The sequence below is a fragment of the Pelodiscus sinensis genome, unplaced genomic scaffold (genome assembly GCF_049634645.1).
Source record: "Pelodiscus sinensis isolate JC-2024 unplaced genomic scaffold, ASM4963464v1 ctg186, whole genome shotgun sequence".
Taxonomy (NCBI): domain Eukaryota; kingdom Metazoa; phylum Chordata; order Testudines; family Trionychidae; genus Pelodiscus; species Pelodiscus sinensis.
In genome coordinates, this window is record NW_027465905.1 from 32,562 (window position 1) to 52,582 (window position 20,021).

Consider the following 20,021-nt stretch of genomic DNA (forward strand, 5'->3'; position numbering starts at 1 on the left):
GGCTCGGCGCGGGACACGGAGGCCAGGCAGAGACGTTCCAGCTGGTTTATTTTACAGCCGGCTGGATTCCTCGGAGCAGGCGCGGGGCAGCCCGGAGGCCAGGAGCCAGGGCGCTCGGCTGGCCCAGGGCCCCGCCGCCCCCGCCCTGGTGGAGACAGAGGGCAGGGGGCAAATCCACCACCTCTGGGCCCCACTCCCGCAGCCGCGTGGGCGGGTGGAGGGGGCAGGGGACAGTTTGCTTGGAGCGGCCACCTGCCTCGCTGCCTGCGTCCTGCTGGGGCCTGCCCCCCGCCGTGTCTCAGCCAGCCGGGGCGCCCACCGGGGGGGTCAGCGAGAGCAGGCTCAGCCAGCGCCCGGCCCCGGGGATTCCCACCTCGGGCGCAAGCAGGGCCAGGGCCAGGGCCAGCCTGCCCCAGGGGCCCACCCTCTGGGCTGAACTGCCCCGGCCGACTCCCCCTCCGAGCCGTGGCCACTGACCCCAAGGCGGTGTCCAGAGGGCGACTCCCAGCCCAGCTCCACGGGGCCCCTGGGGCCCCCCCCGCCCAGTCGCCTGGCTGCAGCCGCTCACCTGGGCCTCAGCGAGGGCAGTTTGGCTGGAGGGCTGGGCCCCCCGTCCCCCGCCCGGGGCCCCAGCAGGCGGGGCAGCCATGGCCGGGGCGGGGCCGGGCGCCCTGCAGCCGGCGGGCCAGGCCGGGCAGCTCCCGCGGCAGGCAGTAGCAGGGCAGCAGGCGCAGCGCGGGCGGCACGTCTGGCCGGCGGCACGCCTCGCCGAAGTAGGCCAGCGCCCAGCCGCCCTGCCCCGCCCCCACGCCGCCCAGCTCGCTCTGCAGGCAGGCCAGGGCTGCCCCGAACAGGCCGTGGGGGTCCGCGGAGCCGCTGCTGCCTGCGCCCGCCCCCTGCCACAGCTGGTAGAGCCGGGCACTGCCGGGGCTCCACACGAGCAGCACCGTGCCCTGCTCCCGGGCCACCAGCTCCCGCTGGGCGTAGAGCCAGGGCAGCGCCCCCAGCCGCCCCACGCTGCCCGCCTCCCACAGCGCCAGCCGCACGCTGCAGCCCAGCGCCGCACGCAGCGCCTGCGCCAGGCCGCACACCCGAGCCGCGTGCTCCTCCGAGTCCGGCGAGCAGAGCAGCAGGACGGGCCGGCAGCCCCAGGGCCCTGCGGGAGAGAGGGGGTGAGTGCACCAGCTGGCCCAGCCCTTCGCCCGCCCAGCACCCGACCCCTGGGAACCCAGCCCCCCGGGATCGCAGCCCCTCAGCCCCCGGGAACCTAGCCCCCCGGGATCCCAGCCCCTCTTCCCCCCTCCCCCCGTTCCTGGGAACCCAGCCCCTCTGTCCCCGGGAACCCAGCCCCTCTGCCCCCCCACCCTTCTGCGCCCCAGGATCCCAGCCCCCCGGGAACCCAGCCCCTCTGCCCCCCCCCCCCGTTCCTGGGAACCCAGCCCCTCTGCCCCCGGGAACCCAGCCCCTCTGCCCCCCCACCCTTCTGCGCCCCAGGATCCCAGCCCCCCGGGAACCCAGCCCCTCTGCCCCCCCCCCCCCGTTCCTGGGAACCCAGCCCCTCTGCCCCCGGGAACCCAGCCCCTCTGCCCCCCCACCCTTCTGCGCCCCAGGATCCCAGCCCCCCGGGAACCCAGCCCCTGCCCCTCACCTGTGCTGAGCGTGTGGAGGCTCCTACAGCGCAGCAGCAGGACGGTCCCCAGCAGCCCCAAGGCGAGGGCCAGCCCCAGGGCAAGCAGGCCGACGCGCCGGCGAGACACTGGAAGGGCAGTGGAGAGGGGCTGAGCCTTCTGGCCTCCAGCGCAGGCCCCACGCCCTAGGCCTTGGCAGGGCTCCCCTCCGGCTCTGGGCTAAGGGGCTGGAGGGGCGGTGGCCACGGGGCTTTCGCCTCCCTCCCTGGGCCCCGTTCCCGGCCCGGGGCTCTGCGGCTGGGTCCGTGCGCGGGGCCAAGCGCCCTGCCGGGCCACACTCACCGTCTGGGCACAGGAGCTGCTTCCGGGCAAACTGCACGTCGGAGCGCCACACCTGCCGGGACAGAGCGCGTGGGTGTCCGGCCCCGGGGCGGGGGCAGGGGCTCTGGCAGGGCCCAGGGCAGGGGCAGGAGGCTGGGCAATGGGGCAGAGGTTCTGACAAGCAGCCAAGGAGGGGGGCAGGGCTACAGGGCAGGGGAGGGGCATCGGGGTGACCTAATGGGGAGACAGGAGAGGGGTGGTGGAGTGACGGGGTGGAGCTATGGGGTGAGGCGATGGGGGGCTACAGGGCAGGAGGGGCTATGGGGTGAGGTGACGGGGGACTACGGAGCAGGGGGGGTGGCGGGTGATGGAGGGGCTATGGGGTGGGGTGATGGGGGGCTACAGGGCAGGAGGAGCTATGGGGTGAGGTGACGGGGGGCTACCGGGCAGGAGAGGGGTGGTGGGGCGATGGGGGGGTACCGGGTGAGGTGACGGGGGGCTACCGGGCAGGGGAGGGGTGGCAGGGTGATGGGGGGGTACAGGGTGAGGTGACGGGGGGGCTATGGGGCAGGGGAGGGGTGACAGGGGAATGGGGGGGCTATAGGGCAAGGGAGGGGTGGCGGGGCGATGGGGGGTACAGGGTGAGGTGACGGGGGGCTATGGGGCAGGGGAGGGGTGGCAGGGGGATGGGGGTACAGGGTGAGGTGACGGGGCGATGGGGGGTACAGGGTGAGGTGACGGGGGGCTATGGGGCAGGGGAGGGGTGGCAGGGGGATGGGGGTACAGGGTGAGGTGACGGGGCGATGGGGGGTACAGGGTGAGGTGACGGGGGGCTATGGGGCAGGGGAGGGGTGGCAGGGGGATGGGGGTACAGGGTGAGGTGACGGGGCGATGGGGGGTACAGGGTGAGGTGACGGGGGGGCTACGGGGCAGGGGAGGGGTGGCGGGGTGATGGGGGGGTACCGGGTGAGGTGACGGGGGGGCTACGGGGCAGGGGTGGCGGGGCGATGCGGGGGTACCTGGTGAGGTGACGGGGGGGCTATGGGGCAGGGGAGGGGTGGCAGGGGGATGGGGGCTACGGGGCAGGGGAGGGGTGGCAGGGGGATGGGGGGGCTACGGGGCAGGGGAGGGGTGGCAGGGCAGCAGGGTGATGCGATGGGGCAGGGCCACGGGGCGGGGGCGGGGCACAGGGAGGACTTACCAGCACGCAGCCCCCCAGGACCCGCATGGGCAGCAGCAGGCTGAGCTCCCCGGGGCGGCCGCTGTCGGGCTGCAAGGCAGGAAGGAGGCCGTTAGGCGCGCGCCCGGCCCTGTGCCCCGCGGGGAGCGCCCGCCGGCTGACACTCACGCCGGTGACGGTGTAGACGGGCGCCTGTGGCTCGCACCCGCGGCCCTGCTGCCGGCACAGGGCTGCGCTGAAGGAGGCCGGCACGGCAGACGCGATGTCCAGCCGCAGCTGCGCGAAGCCGACGCTCACGGACACGTTCCAGGCGGTGTCTGCAGGGAGGAAGCCAGCGGGGTCACCCCTGGGGCCGCAGCCGCCAGCTCCGTCTTCGCTGCCGAGCTCCCAGCATGCTCTGCGCTCGCCCCTGTGCACGGCCCTGCTCCGCGCTGCGTGCGCACCGGGGCGCAGCGAGGGGGCCGGCCTGGAGCGCCACCCTCATGGGGCTCGTCCCCTCGCGGAGCCAGGGCTCTGGGCCGCCTGGGAGCTGCCCGGCCCTTCCCCGGGCTGGGTGAAGCATCACGCCCCCCACTTCCCACCCCTGCCCTGCCCCCAAATCCCCCACCCTGCCCTGCTCACCACCCCACTGATCCGATTCCTGCCCCTGCCCCGCCCCCCACACCCTGCCCCACCCCCAGCCCACTTCCTGCCCCTGCCCTGCCCCCCATTCTCCGCAACCCCACTGCCTGCCCCTGCCCCGCCCCCCATCCCCCACACCCGCCCCTGCCCCTCTGCTGTCCGCCCCAAGGCAGGCTGTGGGGCAAGGCCCAGCTGGGGGCACGCTCCCCGGGCAGCTCACCTGGGCGGTGCGGGCACTCCACGTGGCTGCTGTTGCCGTAGGAGAACTGGGGAGAAAGGGGGCAAGTCACAAGGCGCGGCTGGGCTCCCCCCAGACACGGCCCCGCGGGGCGGGGCGAGGGCCCAGCCGCTCAGCTGGCAAGGGGCCGGGCAGACGGCCTGGGCCAGCACTGGGCCGAAGGGGTTCCCCGGGGGCTCACCTGGAAGCAGAGCAGGGGGTGCACGTCCACCTTCTCCACCATGTAGGCCTAGAGCAGGGCACAGAGCAGGTCACTACTGGGGCTGACCCTCGCTGCCGGGCCCCCAGCCCGTCCCCGCCCCCGGGGGCCCGCAAACCACCTGTCCCGGGCCGGCCCTGGGAGCAGCAGCCCTACCCCCGGAGCTGCCAAGGCAGGGGGGTCTGGGGGGCCCTGGTCGCCGCCCAGGTGGGGCAGCTGTGCAGGAGCCCCCCGATGTGCCTGGATGGACAGATCCAGGGGGCTGCCGCCCACGGCTCTGGGGAGGGACCCGGCCAGAGACCTGCAGAGCAGCTAGCACCCTCTGCCCCCGAGCGCCCCCAGCTCCCCGGACCCCAGCCCAGCTTGGCCAGGCAGAGCCCCACAGCCCCTTCTGGGAATCTGGGGCTGTGACGGGGGGGAGGGGCTGGCTGCTCTGTAGCCCCGTGCCCCCCCCGGCTGCGCTGTGCGATTCCCACGGCCTCACCCTCGTGCAGCAGCCCAGGAGGCTCTGCCCGGGGCAGACACAGGGAGGCAGGTGGGGACAGCCCCGGGCCGGGGGCTGGGCAGTCTGGGCGGGGGAAGCACGAAGGGAGCAGACTAGTCCAGACGGGGGGGTCAGGGGCCGGTGGACCCTCCCCCCAGGAGGACTAAGGCTCTGCCCTGGCTCCTCTGTCAGCGTGGAGCCCGCGCCGCGTCTCGGAGAACCAGGAAAGTCTCCTCGGCCGGCGGAGTCACGTCTGGCTGCGGACGGGGTGCAGGGTCGGGGGCCCCCAACTCGCCGTCACAGCATGTTGCAAAACAAACCCACCTCTGCCCAGCGGCAGCTCCTGTCCCGCAGGCTGGCCCAGGCCCCTGCGCCTGGCACCGCGACGGGGGACAGCCAGGCCAGAACTGCCTGGAGAGGGCCCCCCCTCCCGCGGGGGCTGGGGCTGACTTCCTGGCTACGTCTACACTGGCCCCCTTTTCCAGAAATGCTTAAAACAGAACAGTTTTCCGTTATAAGTATTTCTGGAAAAAGCGCGTCTACCCTGGCAGGATGCTTCTCCAGAAAAGCCCTTTTTCCAGAAAAGCGTCCATGCCAATGTAGACGCGCTTTTCTGGAAAAAAGCCCCATTCGTCATTTTCGCGATCGGGGCTTTTTTGCGGAAAAGAAATCTGTGCTGTCTACACTGGCCCTTTTCCGGAACAGTTTTTCCAGAAAAGGACTTTTGCCCGAACGGGAGCAGCATAGTTTTTCCGGAAAAACACTGACAATTTTACAGTAGATCGTCAGTGCTTTTCTGGAAATTCAAGGGGCCAGTGTAGACAGCTGGCAAGTTATTCCGGAAAAGCGGCTGCTTTTCCAGAATAAGTGACCCAGTGTAGACACAGCCTGTGTCTAGTTGCAAAGCCCCAGGCACCAGCCCGGCTGACGCCTCATTAGCAGCAGAGCCGCATGCTGCAGAGACCTCTCCACCTGCCGTGTGCCGGGCCCCCCGCAGCTTTCCAGCCCAGAGCCATGCGGTGCCAGGGCAACCCGGAGCAGCGGGAGGGCCGGGCTGCCTGGCATTGCGGCTGGGCAAGAATTCGGGAAGCCCAGCTACGTGCACCAGCGCCTGCCCGGCTGGGGAGCATCTATGCTGCGCTGGAGGAGTGGACGCACCGTGGTCCACCGGCTGCTTCCTGCCCTCCCCCGCCTCCCTCTGCCCTCGCCCCAAGGGGCTCGCTGGCAGGAGCAGTCACCACCCTGAACTCACTAGCAACCAGCTGCTGGCCAGGCTGGCGGCCGCGAGCACACAGGCACCTGTTCCCCCTTTTCAGAGACGGGCCGACATGAGCTTTCTCCCAGCCGCGGGAAACTCCCCAGTGTTCCTAGACCCACCGAAAGGCACCGAGCTGCCAGGAGCTCTAGGGCCGGTTTAAACTCATGGGTGTTCGCTAGCGAGACCTGCTGGCTAACAGGGTCTAACTTCAGTAGCTGCTCTGCAGCACCCAGGTCGCTAGGGAAATGGAAACGTGCTACGACCACAACGGAAAGGGGCACCGAGCACCTCTGCCTTCTGCACATTGCCGAGAGTTCTACCATGGCCACATAGTAGCGGACAAAGCCCATTGTTAAAACTCTGTTACTCCTCACACTCTTCTTCTCAGCATCCTTAACACTGCCGGCCAGAGAGTTCGCCTCGTGTCCCTTTGCTTCCCTTATCGATTTTCTACAGTTCCCAGCTTTTAATTTCTATTCCTTACTGGCAACATGCTCATTCTCCCACTGCAATTTCTTTTGTAGCGGCCATCACTTCCCTTCTAAACCAAGTCCGTTTTTTAACCAACAAGACCAAAAGAGCATCTAGTAAAACTCCCACCTGTCATTTCCAGCTTTCGAATCGTTCTTCCTCTCAGCTGATTTGGTTCACAACTGTTTTCAGCTTTGAGAAATTAGCCCTTTTCAAGTGAGAAGTGTCTCCCGCTGGTCTGGACTGCGTTGTGTGTGCACACCCTAGAGGTGGCCAGGCGATGTTCACTTGTACCTAGCTAGCAGTAATGCTTAGTTCTCTGACCCACTCTTGGGGTCTGTGGACGCCCAGGGGAAGACGGCTCTGCCCCAGCTGGAGGCACGACTCTGCTAAGTGCTCTAACCCCTGCCAGGTCCTGGGGCAGGGCTCCCCTTGAGCCCCCAGCAGTGTGCCGTGGCCTTACCCACTCCGACTCGGTGGCTGTGGAGTTGGGGATGCCGTGGCAGGCCCTGCCCTCGCTCTCCTTCCAGCACAGCGTGGCGGCCGGGCGCAGGGGGCAGCGGGCACTCAGCACCATAGCCATGTGGGCCTCGCCACTGGCACTGTGGTCGTGGAAGTGCATGGAGGCCCACAGCTCAGCACCATCTGTGGGGCAGAGAGGTGTCAGCCGAGGCAGTGCCCCTCCCCCTCCCCAGTGGTGAGAGGCCCACGGGCCCTGGCGTGGCCGCTCCAGAGCAGCGTGCCCCTGGGCACATGCACGGCCTGTTCCGAAGCCAGGGGCCCCCTGCTGCTCTCAGCCCCCCAGGGGCCGGCGGGGGATGGGGCCGGAGAGCCGGGTATTTGCTGAGCCCACGGACGGGCAACCCGCAGCGCGGCCCCCCCAGGCCAGCCCTGGGTGGCCAAGGGCATCGCCGCTCAGCCTGGTGCCCCTGCCTGGGGACCCCTGGGCCCGGCATTCCTCTTCCACGCAGCTCCCTGAGCAGGGCCGGGGCCATGGCCAGGAGCTGGGGGCCCTGCGAAGCCGGCCAGGGCCACAGGCTGGGGACGAGCAGCACATGGGGCTCCCGCCCAGCGCCCAGAGCTCACCCCCCGCTGCCCCGCCCCCGCCACTCACGCGCTGCGGGCTGGTCTCGGAAGGGGCACCGCTTGGTGCGGAGGCTGTCGCGGGGCGGGTAGGAGGCCTGCGGAGAGAGGGACGAATGGCTGAGCGAGCAAGACCCCAACCCTCCCCCTCCCCACCCTCCCCAGCCCCCAGGACCCCACCCGCCCCGGATCGCTGCCCCAGCCCCACCCCCCGGGAACCCCTCCGGGCGCAGTCAGACCTCGATGCACAGGCAGGGCAGCAGGAACTCGTAGGGCAGCACGACGCTGCGCCCCCCGGAAACCAGCGCCTGCAGGCAGGGGAGGAAGCAGCCGAGAGTGAGGGCGGCCCTGGGCCCTGGGCCCCACGGGGCATGCAAGGATGGGGTGGGGGAGGGGACCCAGGGGGCCAGCATGGGGGCATGTGGGGGATGGGGGAGAGGCCCCATGGGGCTGGCATGGGGGGATTGGGGGAGGGGGCCAATGGGGCCGGCATGGGGGGATTGGGGGAGGGGGCCAATGGGGCTGGCATGGGGGGGATGGGGGAGAGGCCCCATGGGGATGGCATGCGGGGATTGGGGGAGGGGGCCAATGGGGCCGGCATGGGGGGGATGGGAGGGGGACAATGGGGCTGGCATGGGGGGGATGGGGGAGAGGCCCCATGGGGATGGCATGCGGGGATTGGGGGAGGGGGACAATGGGGCCGGCATGGGGGGGGTGGGGAGGGGGCCAATGGGGATGGGATGGGGGAGGGGGCCAATGGGGCTGGCATGGGGGGGATGGCATGCGGGGATTGGGGGAGGGGGCCAATGGGGCCGGCATGGGGGGGGGTGGGGGAGGGGGCCAATGGGGCTGGGATGGGGGAGGGGCCACAGGGGGCCGGCATGGGGGGATGGGGGAGGGCTGCTCACCTGGCGGTGGAAGGGGCTGGGCAGCTCCTCACACTCCAGGGCCAGCTGGTGGCAGAGCCGCACGGTGAGGGCGGGGCCCCTGGGTACCGACACCTGGATGGCCCGGGCTGCAGGGAGCCAGGCGTAGCTGAACTCAGGGCCTGCAGAGACAGAGGCGGCCGGGGATGGGCAGGCCGGGCACCGCGCCCGCATGCTGGCCCCTTGCCTGGGCCCGGCGGGGCAACACGAGCCCGCAGCCCCCAGGAAGGGCTACGGCAGCAGCTGGGTGTGACGGCGCATGGGGGCCCCGACCTGCACCCCCCTCGGCAGCCAGAGGGGACTCTCGGGCGGCCGGTAGAGTAGAAGGGTGTGACGTAGGGGGTGCTCGCTGGGCTGGGGTGACCCCTGCTGTCTGGAGCAAGACCCAGCAGGGAAACCTCACTAGGCAAAGGTGACTCCGTACCGGTTGAACCAGACACCCCCCATAGAGAGGAACAAAGGAAGGGGGAGGCTGCCCTGGCTGTGGGCAGGGCTGGAGGAGGGTGAGTTTAGTGGCGGGCTGGGAGCATGGAGGAGACAGCCTAGGGAAAGGGGCTGGAGTTTAGGGGCCCAGTCTCCCCCATCTCAAGGGGGCCTGAGGCATCCTAGCCCAGCTCTGTGACCAGACTACATCTGTGCTGTGCTGTATCCTGGAGAGGCAATAAACTTCCTCTATTCCACCGGCTGGTGCAGTCTGTTTGTGCCATTTCGGGGTGCAGGAGACGGGGGACCCCAACGCGCTGTCACAAAGGGTCACTGGTTCCCAGCGTGGGGCCGATGTGGGCGCAGGCAGCCTCCTTGGGGGGACTCCCGGGCCCTGACCCCCCCTCTCCTGCTCCCAGCCCGCTCGCCTCACCCTACCCCGCCAAGTCGGACCCCTCTCCCAGGCCCCACCCCCCGGGGGGCCAGTCCCGCCGATATCCTCCATCCCCTGGGAACAGGGTCGTTCTGTGCTCCGCCTGGCCCTGGGTGTCTCCGGCCAACGCCGGCTCGGAGCGAGTCACCGGGACCCCCAGCGCACAGCACAGAGCAGCACAAACAAGGTTACAAAGCAGACCCCCCCCCACACACACACCACACTGGGGCATGTGCGCAGGGCAGGCCAGGCCAAGCTCCCCTGAGCCCCAAGACACAGCCTGCAGGCCCAGCCAACACCCCTCATCCCCACAGCCTGCCACGACCCCCCGAGATCCCCACAGCCCCCCACAGCCTGCCACGACCCCCCGAGATCCCCACAGCCTGCCACGACCCCCCGTGATCCCCACAGCCCCACACAGCCTGCCACGACCCCCCGACATCCCCACAGCCTGCCACGACCCCCAGTGATCCCCACAGCCCCACACAGCCTGCCACGACCCCCCGAGATCCCCACAGCCTGCCACGACCTCCCGAGATCCCCACAGCCCCCCACAGCCTGCCACGACCCCCCGAGATCCCCACAGCCTGCCACGACCCCCCGAGATCCCCACAGCCCCACACAGCCTGCCACGACCCCCCGAGATCCCCACAGCCTGCCACGACCCCCCGACATCCCCACAGCCTGCCACGACCCCCAGTGATCCCCACAGCCCCACACAGCCTGCCACGACCCCCCGAGATCCCCACAGCCTGCCACGACCCCCCGAGATCCCCACAGCCCCCCACAGCCTGCCACGACCCCCCGACAGCCCCCCACAGCCCCCCACAGCCTGCCACGACCCCCCGACATCCCCACAGCCTGCCACGACCCCCCGTGATCCCCACAGCCCCACACAGCCTGCCACGACCCCCCGAGATCCCCACAGCCTGCCACGACCCCCCGACATCCCCACAGCCTGCCACGACCCCCAGTGATCCCCACAGCCCCACACAGCCTGCCACGACCCCCCGAGATCCCCACAGCCTGCCACGACCCCCCGAGATCCCCACAGCCCCCCACAGCCTGCCACGACCCCCCGACATCCCCACAGCCCCACACAGCCTGCCACGACCCCCCGAGATCCCCACAGCCTGCCACGACCCCCCGAGATCCCCACAGCCCCCCACAGCCTGCCACGACCCTCCGTGATCCCCACAGCCCCACACAGCCTGCCACGACCCCCCGAGATCCCCACAGCCTGCCACGACCCCCCATGATCCCCACAGCCCCACACAGCCTGCCACGACCCCCCGAGATCCCCACAGCCCCACACAGCCTGCCACGACCCCCCGACAGCCCCCCACAGCCCCACACAGCCTGCCACGACCCCCCGAGATCCCCACAGCCCCACACAGCCTGCCACGACCCCCCGAGATTGCCACAGCCCCCCACAGCCTGCCACGACCCCCCGACATCCCCACACAGCCTGCCACGACCCCCTGAGATCGCCACAGCCCCCCACAGCCTGCCACGGCCCCCCATGATCCCCACAGCCCCACACAGCCTGCCACGACCCCCCGAGATCGCCACAGCCCCACACAGCCTGCCACAACCCCCCGAGATCCCCACAGCCCCACACAGCCTGCCACGACCCCCCGAGATCCCCACAGCCCCCCACAGCCTGCCACGACCCCCCGAGATCGCCACAGCCCCCCACAGCCTGCCACGACCCCCTGAGATCCCCACAGCCCCACACAGCCTGCCACGACCCCCTGAGATCCCCACAGCCCCACACAGCCTGCCACGACCCTCCGTGATCCCCACAGCCCCACACAGCCTGCCACGACCCCCCGAGATCCCCACAGCCCCACACAGCCTGCCACGATCCCCCATGATCCCCACAGCCCCACACAGCCTGCCACGACCCCCCGAGATCCCCACAGCCCCACAAAGCCTGCCACGACCCCCTATGATTCCCACAGCCCCACACAGACTGCCACGACCCCCCAAGATCCCCACAGCCCCACAAAGCCTGCCACGACCCCCCATGATCCCCACACAGACTGCCACGACCCCCCGAGATCCCCACAGCCCCACAAAGCCTGCCACGACCCACCGAGATCCCCACAGCCCCCCACAGCCTGCCACGACCCCCTGAGATCCCCACAGCCCCACACAGCCTGCCACGACCCTCCGTGATCCCCACAGCCCCACACAGCCTGCCACGACCCCCCATGATCCCCACAGCCCCACACAGCCTGCCACGACCCCCCGAGATCCCCACAGCCCCACAAAGCCTGCCACGACCCCCCATGATTCCCACAGCCCCACACAGACTGCCACGACCCCCCGAGATCCCCACAGCCCCACAAAGCCTGCCACGACCCCCCATGATTCCCACAGCCCCACACAGACTGCCACGACCCCCCGAGATCCCCACAGCCCCACACAGCCTGCCACGACCCCCCCGTGATCCCCAAAGCCCCACACAGCCTGCCACGACCCCCCGAGATCGCCACAGCCTGCCACGACCCCCCCGTGATCCCCACAGCCCCCCACAGCCTGCCACGACCCCCCGAGATCCCCGCAGCCCCCCACAGCCTGCCACGACCCCCGAGATCCCCGCAGCCCCCCACAGCCTGCCACGACCCCCCCGTGATCCCCAAAGCCCGCCACGACCCCCCGAGATCCCCACAGCCTGCCACGACCCTCCGTGATCCCCACAGCCCCCCACAGCCTGCCACGACCCCCCGACATCCCCACAGCCCCACACGGCCTGCCACAACCCTCCGTGATCCCCACAGCCCCACACAGCCTGCCTCGACCCCCCCGACATCCCCACAAAGCCTGCCACGACCCCCCGAGATCCCCACAGCCCCACACAGCCTGCCACAACCCTCCGTGATCCCCACAGCCCCACAAAGCCTGCCACGACCCCCCGTGATCCCCACAGCCCCACACAGCCTGCCACGACCCCCCGAGATCCCTACAGCCCCACACAGCCTGCCATGACCCTCCGTCATCCCCACAGCCCCACACAGCCTGCCACGACCTCCCGTGATCCCCACAACCCCACACAGCCTGCCACGACCCCTCCGTGATCCTCACAGCCCCACACAGCCTGCCACGACCCCCCGAGATCCCCACAGCCCCCCACAGCCTGCCACGACCCCCCGAGATCCCCACAGCCCCACACAGCCTGCCACGACCCCCCCGTGATCCTCACACCCAGTAAGGAGGGACTGGGGGGCACAGTGAGCACTGGGGTGTCTGAGGGGAGGTGGGGGATGGGTTATCACCTCTCCCCTGTGTGAGGGGGCTGGGGGGGCACAGGGAGCACTGGGGTGTGTGAGGGGAGGTGGGGGATGGGTTATAACCTCTCCCCTGTGTAAGAGGGGCTGGGGGGGCACAGGGAGCACTGGGGTGTCTGAGGGGAGGTGGGGGATGGGTTACAACCTCTCCCCTGTTTGAGGGGCTGGGGGGCGCAGGGAGCACTGGGGTGTCTGAGGGGAGGGGGGATGGGTTATAACCTCTCCCCTGTGTGAGGGGGGGCTGGGGGGTTGGGGGGCACTGGGGTGTCTGAGGGGAGGGGGGGATGGGTTATAACCTCTCCCCTGTGTAAGGGGGGGCTGGGGGGCACTGGGGTGTCGAGGGGAGGTGGGGGATGGGTTATAACCTCTCCCCTGTGTGAGGGGGCTGGGGGGCGCAGGGAGCACTGGGGTGTCTGAGGGGAGGGGGGATGGGTTATCACCTCTCCCCTGTGTAAGGGGGGGCTGGGGGGCGCAGGGAGCACTGGGGTGTCTGAGGAGAGGGAGGATGGGTTATCACCTCTCCCCTGTGTAAGGGGGGCCTGGGGGGCGCAGGGAGCACTGGGGTGTCTGAAGGGAGGGGGGATGGGTTATCACCTCTCCCCTGTGTAAGGGGGGGCTGGGGGGCACTGGGGTGTCTGAGGAGAGGGAGGATGGGTTATCACCTCTCCCCTGTGTAAGGGGGGGCTGGGGGGCACAGGGAGCACTGGGGTGTCTGAGGGGAGGTGGGGGATGGGTTATCACCTCTCCCCTGTGTAAGGGGGGGCTGGGGGGCGCAGGGAGCACTGGGGTGTCTGAGGGGAGGGGGGATGGGTTATCACCTCTCCGCTGTGTAAGGGGGGCCTGGGGGGCACTGGGGTGTCGAGGGGAGGTGGGGGATGGGTTATCACCTCTCCCCTGTGTAAGGGGGGGCTGGGGGGCACTGGGGTGTCGAGGGGAGGTGGGGGATGGGTTATCACCTCTCCCCTGTGTAAGGGGGGGCTGGGGGGCACTGGGGTGTCGAGGGGAGGTGGGGGATGGGTTATCACCTCTCCCCTGTGTAAGGGGCGGCTGGGGGGCGCAGGGAGCACTGGGGTGTCTGAGGGGAGGGGGGGGATGGGTTATCACCTCTCCCCTGTGTGAGGGGGTTGGGGGGGCACAGGGAGCACTGGGGTGTCTGAGGGGAGGTGGGGGATGGGTTATCACCTCTCCCCTGTGTAAGGGGGGGCTGGGGGCACTGGGGTGTCGAGGGGAGGTGGGGGATGGGTTATCACCTCTCCCCTGTGTGAGGGGGTTGGGGGGGCACAGGGAGCACTGGGGTGTCTGAGGGGAGGGAGGGTGGGTTATCACCTCTCCCCTGTGTGAGGGGGTTGGGGGGGCACAGGGAGCACTGGGGTGTCTGAGGGGAGGGGGGGTGGGTTATCACCTCTCCCCTGTGTGAGGGGGTTGGGGGGGCACAGGGAGCACTGGGGTGTCTGAGGGGAGGTGGGGGATGGGTTATCACCTCTCCCCTGTGTAAGGGGCGGCTGGGGGGCACAGGGAGCACTGGGGTGTCTGAGGGGAGGCGGGATGGGTTATCCCCTCTCCCCAGTGTGAGGGGGGGCTGGGGGGCACTGGGGTGTCTGAGGGGAGGGGGGATGGGTTATCACCTCTCCCCTGTGTAAGGGGCGGCTGGGGGGCACAGGGAGCACTGGGGTGTCTGAGGGGAGGCAGGATGGGTTATCCCCTCTCCCCTGTGTGAGGGGGGGCTGGGGGGCACTGGGGTGTCTGAGGGGAGGGGGGATGGGTTATCACCTCTCCCCTGTGTAAGGGGGGGCTGGGGGGCACTGGGGTGTCGAGGGGACTCGCTGGGGGGTCCTAGCTGGCGGGGGGGAGCTGACGCGCTCGGTGGGGCGTCTGGTGCGGAGCAGCGGGACCCCAGGCTCGGGCCGTAGGTAGCTCTGGGGCTGACCCCCCCGTGTCTCACCTGCCTGCTCTGGGGCGACCAGGTGGCTCTGGCTGAGGCTCAGCCCCCTCTCCGGGATGGTGCCCAGCGAGACCAGCACCCGGTGCCCGCTCTCCACCGGGAAGCAGTCAAACCGCACCTGCCACTGGAGGAGAAGCCAGGGTGAGAGCCCGCGAGAGCCCCCCCCCCCCCCGTCCCCGGGGCAGAGCCCACGACAGGCACAGGCCAGGAGCCCGGCACGGGCCGCGCCGACTCACCAGGGAGCTGCCGGCCTCGGGGTCCTTCCTCCAGACCTTCAGCCAGCTGGCCCGGTTGGAGCCCAGCACCAGGAAATGCAGGTGCAGGCCGCGGATCCTCCCGAGCCCTGCAGGAGACACCGGCCAAGGCCCAGGTCACAGCAGGCCCAGCAAGGGGCCCAGGAAGCACCCGCCAGGGGGACCCCCCCCTCCGGGCTGCAGCGCCCAGGCCCCGCGAGGCAGCGCCGTACCAGCAGTGTGCAGGACCACGCGCACGCGCACGCAGGGCTGGCAGGCGTGGGCGGCCGGGCACAGCCGGGCCGTGCTCAGGGCCAGGGCTGGCGGGGTCAGGGCTGCATCGTCAGGCTCCTTCTGGTGGCACCGGGGCCTGCGGAGGGCGCTCTCCGCTGGAGGAGAGAAGAGGCATTAGAGGGGGGCAGCACCCGCCGCTCCCTGACCCCCAAGCCCGCCGGCCACGCCCCCAGCGCTCACACCCTGTGCTGCAGTGTCAGGCCCTGGCTGGCTGCTGCGCTGGGGGACCCCTGGGGCTGTCTGGAGCACGGCCCGGGGGGGGACCCTGCCGCTCCCAGGGTGCTAGCAAGTTAAGGGAAGAGAGGGGCAGAGGACTGGGGGCGGGGGAAGCACGAGGCGGGGCCGGGGGGCGATGGGCCCTGCCCCCGCTGGCTACCTCCCGTCTGTGCTGGGCTGTATCCCGGACGAGCAGTAGCCCCCTCGTTCTACTGCTGGGGAGTCTGTTCTGGCTGCTCCGGGGGTGCAGGTCGGGGAACCCCAACGCGCCGTCACGCCCCCGCCCAGCAGGGCCCCCGGGGCAGGGCAGGCGCAGGCCTGCCCCACGAGCAGCGCGCATTGACTTACCCCTGACTCTGCAGGCCTGGGGGCAAAGGACAGGGAGACGTGTTAGTGCGGGAGGCCTTGGCCCAAGGTGCCACAGCGCACCCCGGGCGGCACCCCCTCCCCCAGGGCAGTCCCCTCCCCCCGGTGATCCACGCCCCCCTGCGCTTCCCCCCCAGGTGGTACCCCCCATGATGTGTGCCCCCCCGCCTCCTCCCCCGGGGCAGTCCCCTCCCCCCGGTGATCCATGCCCCCCTGTGCTTCCCCCCCAGGTGGTACCCCCCATGATGTGTGCCCCCCCACCTCCTCCCCCGGGCAGTCCCCTCCCCCTGTGGTTCCTGCCCCCCCCGCATCTCCCCCAGGAGGCACCCCTATGCCTCCTTCCCCGGGGCAGTCCCCTCCCCCCATTATCTGTGCCCCCCTGCCTCCTCCCCCAGGCAGTCCCTGCACCTCCTTTCCCCGCCCCCGTGATCCCCGCCCCTCTTCACCTCCCCCCAGGCAGTCCCCTCCCCCCTGCACTCCCAGCCTCCCAGTGATCCCTGCTCCCCTGAGCCTCCTCCCCCCCATGATCCCTGCTCCCCTACACCTCCTCCTGAGCATCCCCTCCACTCGCAGCTTCTTCCCCCCCAGTGATCCCTACTCTTCTGCGCCTCCCCCCCCCGTGGTCCTCCTCACAGCTCCCCCAGGGCTGTCCTCTCCCCCCTGAGCAGAGCCTGGTACCCAGAGCCAGCCCGCTCCCCGCCAGCGCCCTGTGCTCCCATAGGCGTTATGCTCAGAGAAGCGGCAGGGCTGAGAGGGGTGGGGGTCACGGCCCCCCTGCCCCAAGTGGGGGAGCTTCCCACTCGGCCCATGTGCAACGGGTCATGCCAGGCCTGGGACATCCATGGGAGTGAGGCCCCAGCGCAGCGCTGAGAAGCCAGGGGAGCAGGGCTGGTTCAGCCAGGTGTGGCGAGGGAGGGGTCCCTCTGCCGGGCCCTCACCCGGGGCAGCGCCAGCCCAGCGTAGCGCCCGGCTGCACAAGCTGCTTTGCCAGCAACTCACGCTCCATGTGGGCAGCAGAGCCAAGGAAGGGGCTGGTTCCATCACCACAGGGCAAAGCAGGACCCTGCCGGGCTGTAAGGCCAAGACTGGAGCTGGCCAAAGCCAGGCCTGGCACTTCACCTGGGGAACTCCTTGCCAGAGGATGCTGTAAGACCAGGACTTCCGCAGGGCTCAGAAGGGAGCTGGACAAATGCAGGAGGGCAGGCCCATGGGTGGCTGCAGCCAGGCTGGGCAGGGGGCCTGGGGCTGGGCGGCAGGGGAGGGGTCACTGGATGATTCCTGGTTCGGGACACGCCCTCGGGGGACGGGCCGGTGCGCTGACCCGGCCTGGCCGCTCTCATAGAACCATAGAATCATAGGACTGGAAGGGACCTCGAGAGGTCATCGAGTCCAGCCCCCCGCCCTCAACGCAGGACCAAGCTCCGTCTACACCATCCCTGACAGATGTCTATCTAACCTGTTCTTAAATATCTCCAGAGAGGGAGATTCCACCACCTCCCTTGGCAATTTATTCCAATATTTGACCACCCTGACAGTTAGGAATTTTTTCCTAATGTCCAACCTAAACCTCCCCTGCTGCACTTTAAGCCCATTACTCCTTGTCCTGTCCTCAGAAACCAAGAGGAACAAATTTTCGCCTTCCTCCTTGTGACACCCTTTTAGATATTTGAAAACCGCTATCATGTCCCCCCTTAATCTTCTTTTTTCCAAACTAAACAAGCCCAGTTCATGAAGCCTGGCTTCATAGGTCATGTTCTCTAGACCTTTAATCATTCTTGTCGCTCTTCTCTGTACCCTTTCCAATTTCTCCACATCTTTCTTGAAATGTGGCGCCCAGAACTGGACACAGTACTCCAGCTGAGGCCTAACTAGTGCAGAGTAGAGCGGCAGAATGACGTCACGAGTTTTGCTTACAACACACCTGTTGATACAACCTAGAATCATATTTGCTTTTTTGGCAACAGCATCACACTGTTGACTCACATTCAACTTGTGGTCCACTAGGACCCCTAGATCCCTCATGCCATCCCCTCCCCCGCGCAGAACCCAGCACCGGCCGCCTGCCCCGCCTCTCCCGGCCCCCCGCCCGCCCGGCAGCCCCCGGGCCCCTTGGCCCCCCGCGGGCGACTCACGGGAAGGCGCCCGGTGCCTCCCCCCGGCCAGTGCAGCGCCCCGCGGAGCCCCCCGCCAGGCCCGGGCCCTGCAGCCGCCCGGCGGAGGCTCGGAGGGGCCGGACCCCCCCGCTGCTTACGAAGTTGGCGGTGACGCGGGGCCGGGGCGCTCCGGGCGCGGCCAGCAGCAGAGCGGCGGCGAGCAGCAGGGCGCTGGGGGGGCGCCCCATCGGCGGGCTCAGCGGGGCTGGCGCATGGTGCGCAGCGCACACGGCCCGGCAGCGCAGCGCAGCGCAGCGCCCGCCCCCCGGCTCCGCCCGCCCGGCCGGCTCCGCCGCATTCCTGGCCGCGCGGGGCGGGGCCCCCCCGCTCTGTCCGGCCCCCGCCTGGCCCGCCCCCGCCTGGCACCGGCCCCCCCCTCGCCCTGTCCGGCCCCCGCCTGGCCCCCCCCCGCCTGGCACCGGCCCCCCCCCGCCCTCTCCGGCCCCCGCCTGGCCCCCCCCCGCCTGGCACCGGCCCCCCCCCGCCCTCTCCGGCCCCCGCCTGGCCCCCCCCCGCCTGGCACCGGCCCCCCCCCCCCGCCCTCTCCGGCCCCCGCCTGGCACCGGCCCCCCCCGCCCTCTCCGGCCCCCGCCTGGCCCCCCCCCCGCCTGGCACCGGCCCCCCCCCGCCCTGCCCGGCCCCCGCCTGGCCCCCCCCCGCCTGGCACCGACCCCCCCCCCGCCCTGTCCGGCCCCCGCCTGGCACCGGCCCCCCCCTCGCCCTGTCCGGCCCCCGCCTGGCCCCCCCCCGCCTGGCACCGGCCCCCCCCCGCCCTCTCCGGCCCCCGCCTGGCCCCCCCCCGCCTGGCACCGGCCCCCCCCCGCCCTCTCCGGCCCCCGCCTGGCCCCCCCCCGCCTGGCACCGGCCCCCCCCCCCCGCCCTCTCCGGCCCCCGCCTGGCACCGGCCCCCCCCGCCCTCTCCGGCCCCCGCCTGGCCCCCCCCCCGCCTGGCACCGGCCCCCCCCCGCCCTGCCCGGCCCCCGCCTGGCCCCCCCCCGCCTGGCACCGACCCCCCCCCCGCCCTGTCCGGCCCCCGCCTGTCACCGGCCCCCCCCGCCCTCTCCGGCCCCCGCCTGGCCCCCCCCCGCCTGGCACCGGCCCCCCCCCCGCCCTGCCCGGCCCCCGCCTGGCACCCCCCCCCCCGCCCTGTCCGGCCCCCCCCGCCTGGCACCGGCCCCCCCCCCCGCCCTGTCCGGCCCCCGCCTGGCACCGGCCCCCCCGCCCTGTCCGGCCCCCGCCTGGCACCGGCCCCCCCGCCCTGTCTGGCCCCCGCCTGGCACCCCCCCCCCGTTCTGTCCGGCCCCCGCCTGGCACCCCCCCCGCCTGGCACCGGCCCCCCCCTCGCCCTGTCCGGCCCCCGCCTGGCACCCCCCCCCGCCCTGTCCGGCCCCCGCCTGGCACCCCCCCCGCCTGGCACCGGCCCCCCCCGCTCTGTCCGGCCCCCGCCTGGCACCCCCCCCACCTGGCACCGGCCCCCCCCCGCTCTGTCCGGCCCCCGCCTGGCACCGGCCCCCCCCCGCCCTGTCCGGCCCCCGCCTGGCACCTCCCCCCTGCCCTGTCCGGCCCCCGCTTGGCACCGGCCCCCCCCCGCCCTGTCCGGCCCCCACCTGGCACCGGCCCCTCCCCCCGCCCTGTCCGGCCCCCGCCTGGCACCTCCCCCCTGCCCTGTCCGGCCCCCGCTTGGCACCGGCCCCCCCCCGCCCTGTCCGGCCCCCACCTGGCACCGGCCCCTCCCCCCGCCCTGTCCGGCCCCCGCCTGGCACCGCCCCCCCGCCCTGTCCGGCCCCCGCCTGGCACCGGCACCCCCCCCCGCCCTGTCCGGCCCCCGCCTGGCACCGCCCCCCCGCCCTGTCCGGCCCCCACCTGGCACCGGCCCCTCCCCCCGCCCTGTCCGGCCCCCGCCTGGCACCTCCCCCCTGCCCTGTCCGGCCCCCGCTTGGCACCGGCCCCCCCCCGCCCTGTCCGGCCCCCACCTGGCACCGGCCCCTCCCCCCGCCCTGTCCGGCCCCCGCCTGGCACCGCCCCCCCGCCCTGTCCGGCCCCCGCCTGGCACCGGCACCCCCCCCCCGCCCTGTCCGGCCCCCGCCTGGCACCGCCCCCCCGCCCTGTCCGGCCCCCGCCTGGCACCCCCCCCGCAGCTGTGCCAGGGCCCAGGCAGGTGCCCAGGTGCTGCGGGAGGGGCACAGGGGGCTCCGGGCAGGGTCTGGCACTGAGGGGCCAGGTAACTCGCCATCAGGACGCGGGGGGACCCGGCTGAGG

At 71.4% G+C, this 20,021-nt stretch overlaps 1 protein-coding gene across 1 annotated transcript; it reads right to left on the reverse strand.

Annotated features, from left to right (window-relative positions):
* Positions 1-31: 31 nt before the first annotated feature.
* IL17RE (interleukin 17 receptor E) lies at positions 32-18,043 on the reverse strand. The gene is made up of 16 exons (XM_075916336.1): positions 17,861-18,043; positions 15,592-15,607; positions 14,967-15,122; positions 14,737-14,843; positions 14,501-14,624; positions 8,392-8,531; positions 7,723-7,791; positions 7,515-7,581; positions 6,864-7,045; positions 4,170-4,217; positions 3,971-4,016; positions 3,298-3,446; positions 3,151-3,219; positions 1,971-2,022; positions 1,649-1,756; positions 32-1,156 (listed from the first exon to the last, which is right to left on the reverse strand). The coding sequence occupies exons 1-16, from the start codon at positions 17,948-17,950 to the stop codon at positions 576-578; spliced, it is 2,004 nt and encodes a 667-aa protein (XP_075772451.1). The 5' UTR covers positions 17,951-18,043; the 3' UTR covers positions 32-575.
* Between the last annotated feature and the right edge of the window lie 1,978 nt (positions 18,044-20,021).

Excerpts from the sequence above, each read along its gene's own strand:
- IL17RE (XM_075916336.1), bottom strand. The coding sequence starts at position 17,950 with ATGGGGCGCCCCCCCAGCGCCCTGCTGCTCGCCGCCGCTCTGCTGCTG. Across the intron at positions 8,532-14,500 it reads GGTCGCCCCAGAGCAGGCAG|GCCCTGAGTTCAGCTACGCC; the intron begins GTGAGACACGGG and ends CTGTCTCTGCAG. Across the intron at positions 7,582-7,722 it reads TGCCCTGCCTGTGCATCGAG|GCCTCCTACCCGCCCCGCGA; the intron begins GTCTGACTGCGC and ends CTCTCTCCGCAG.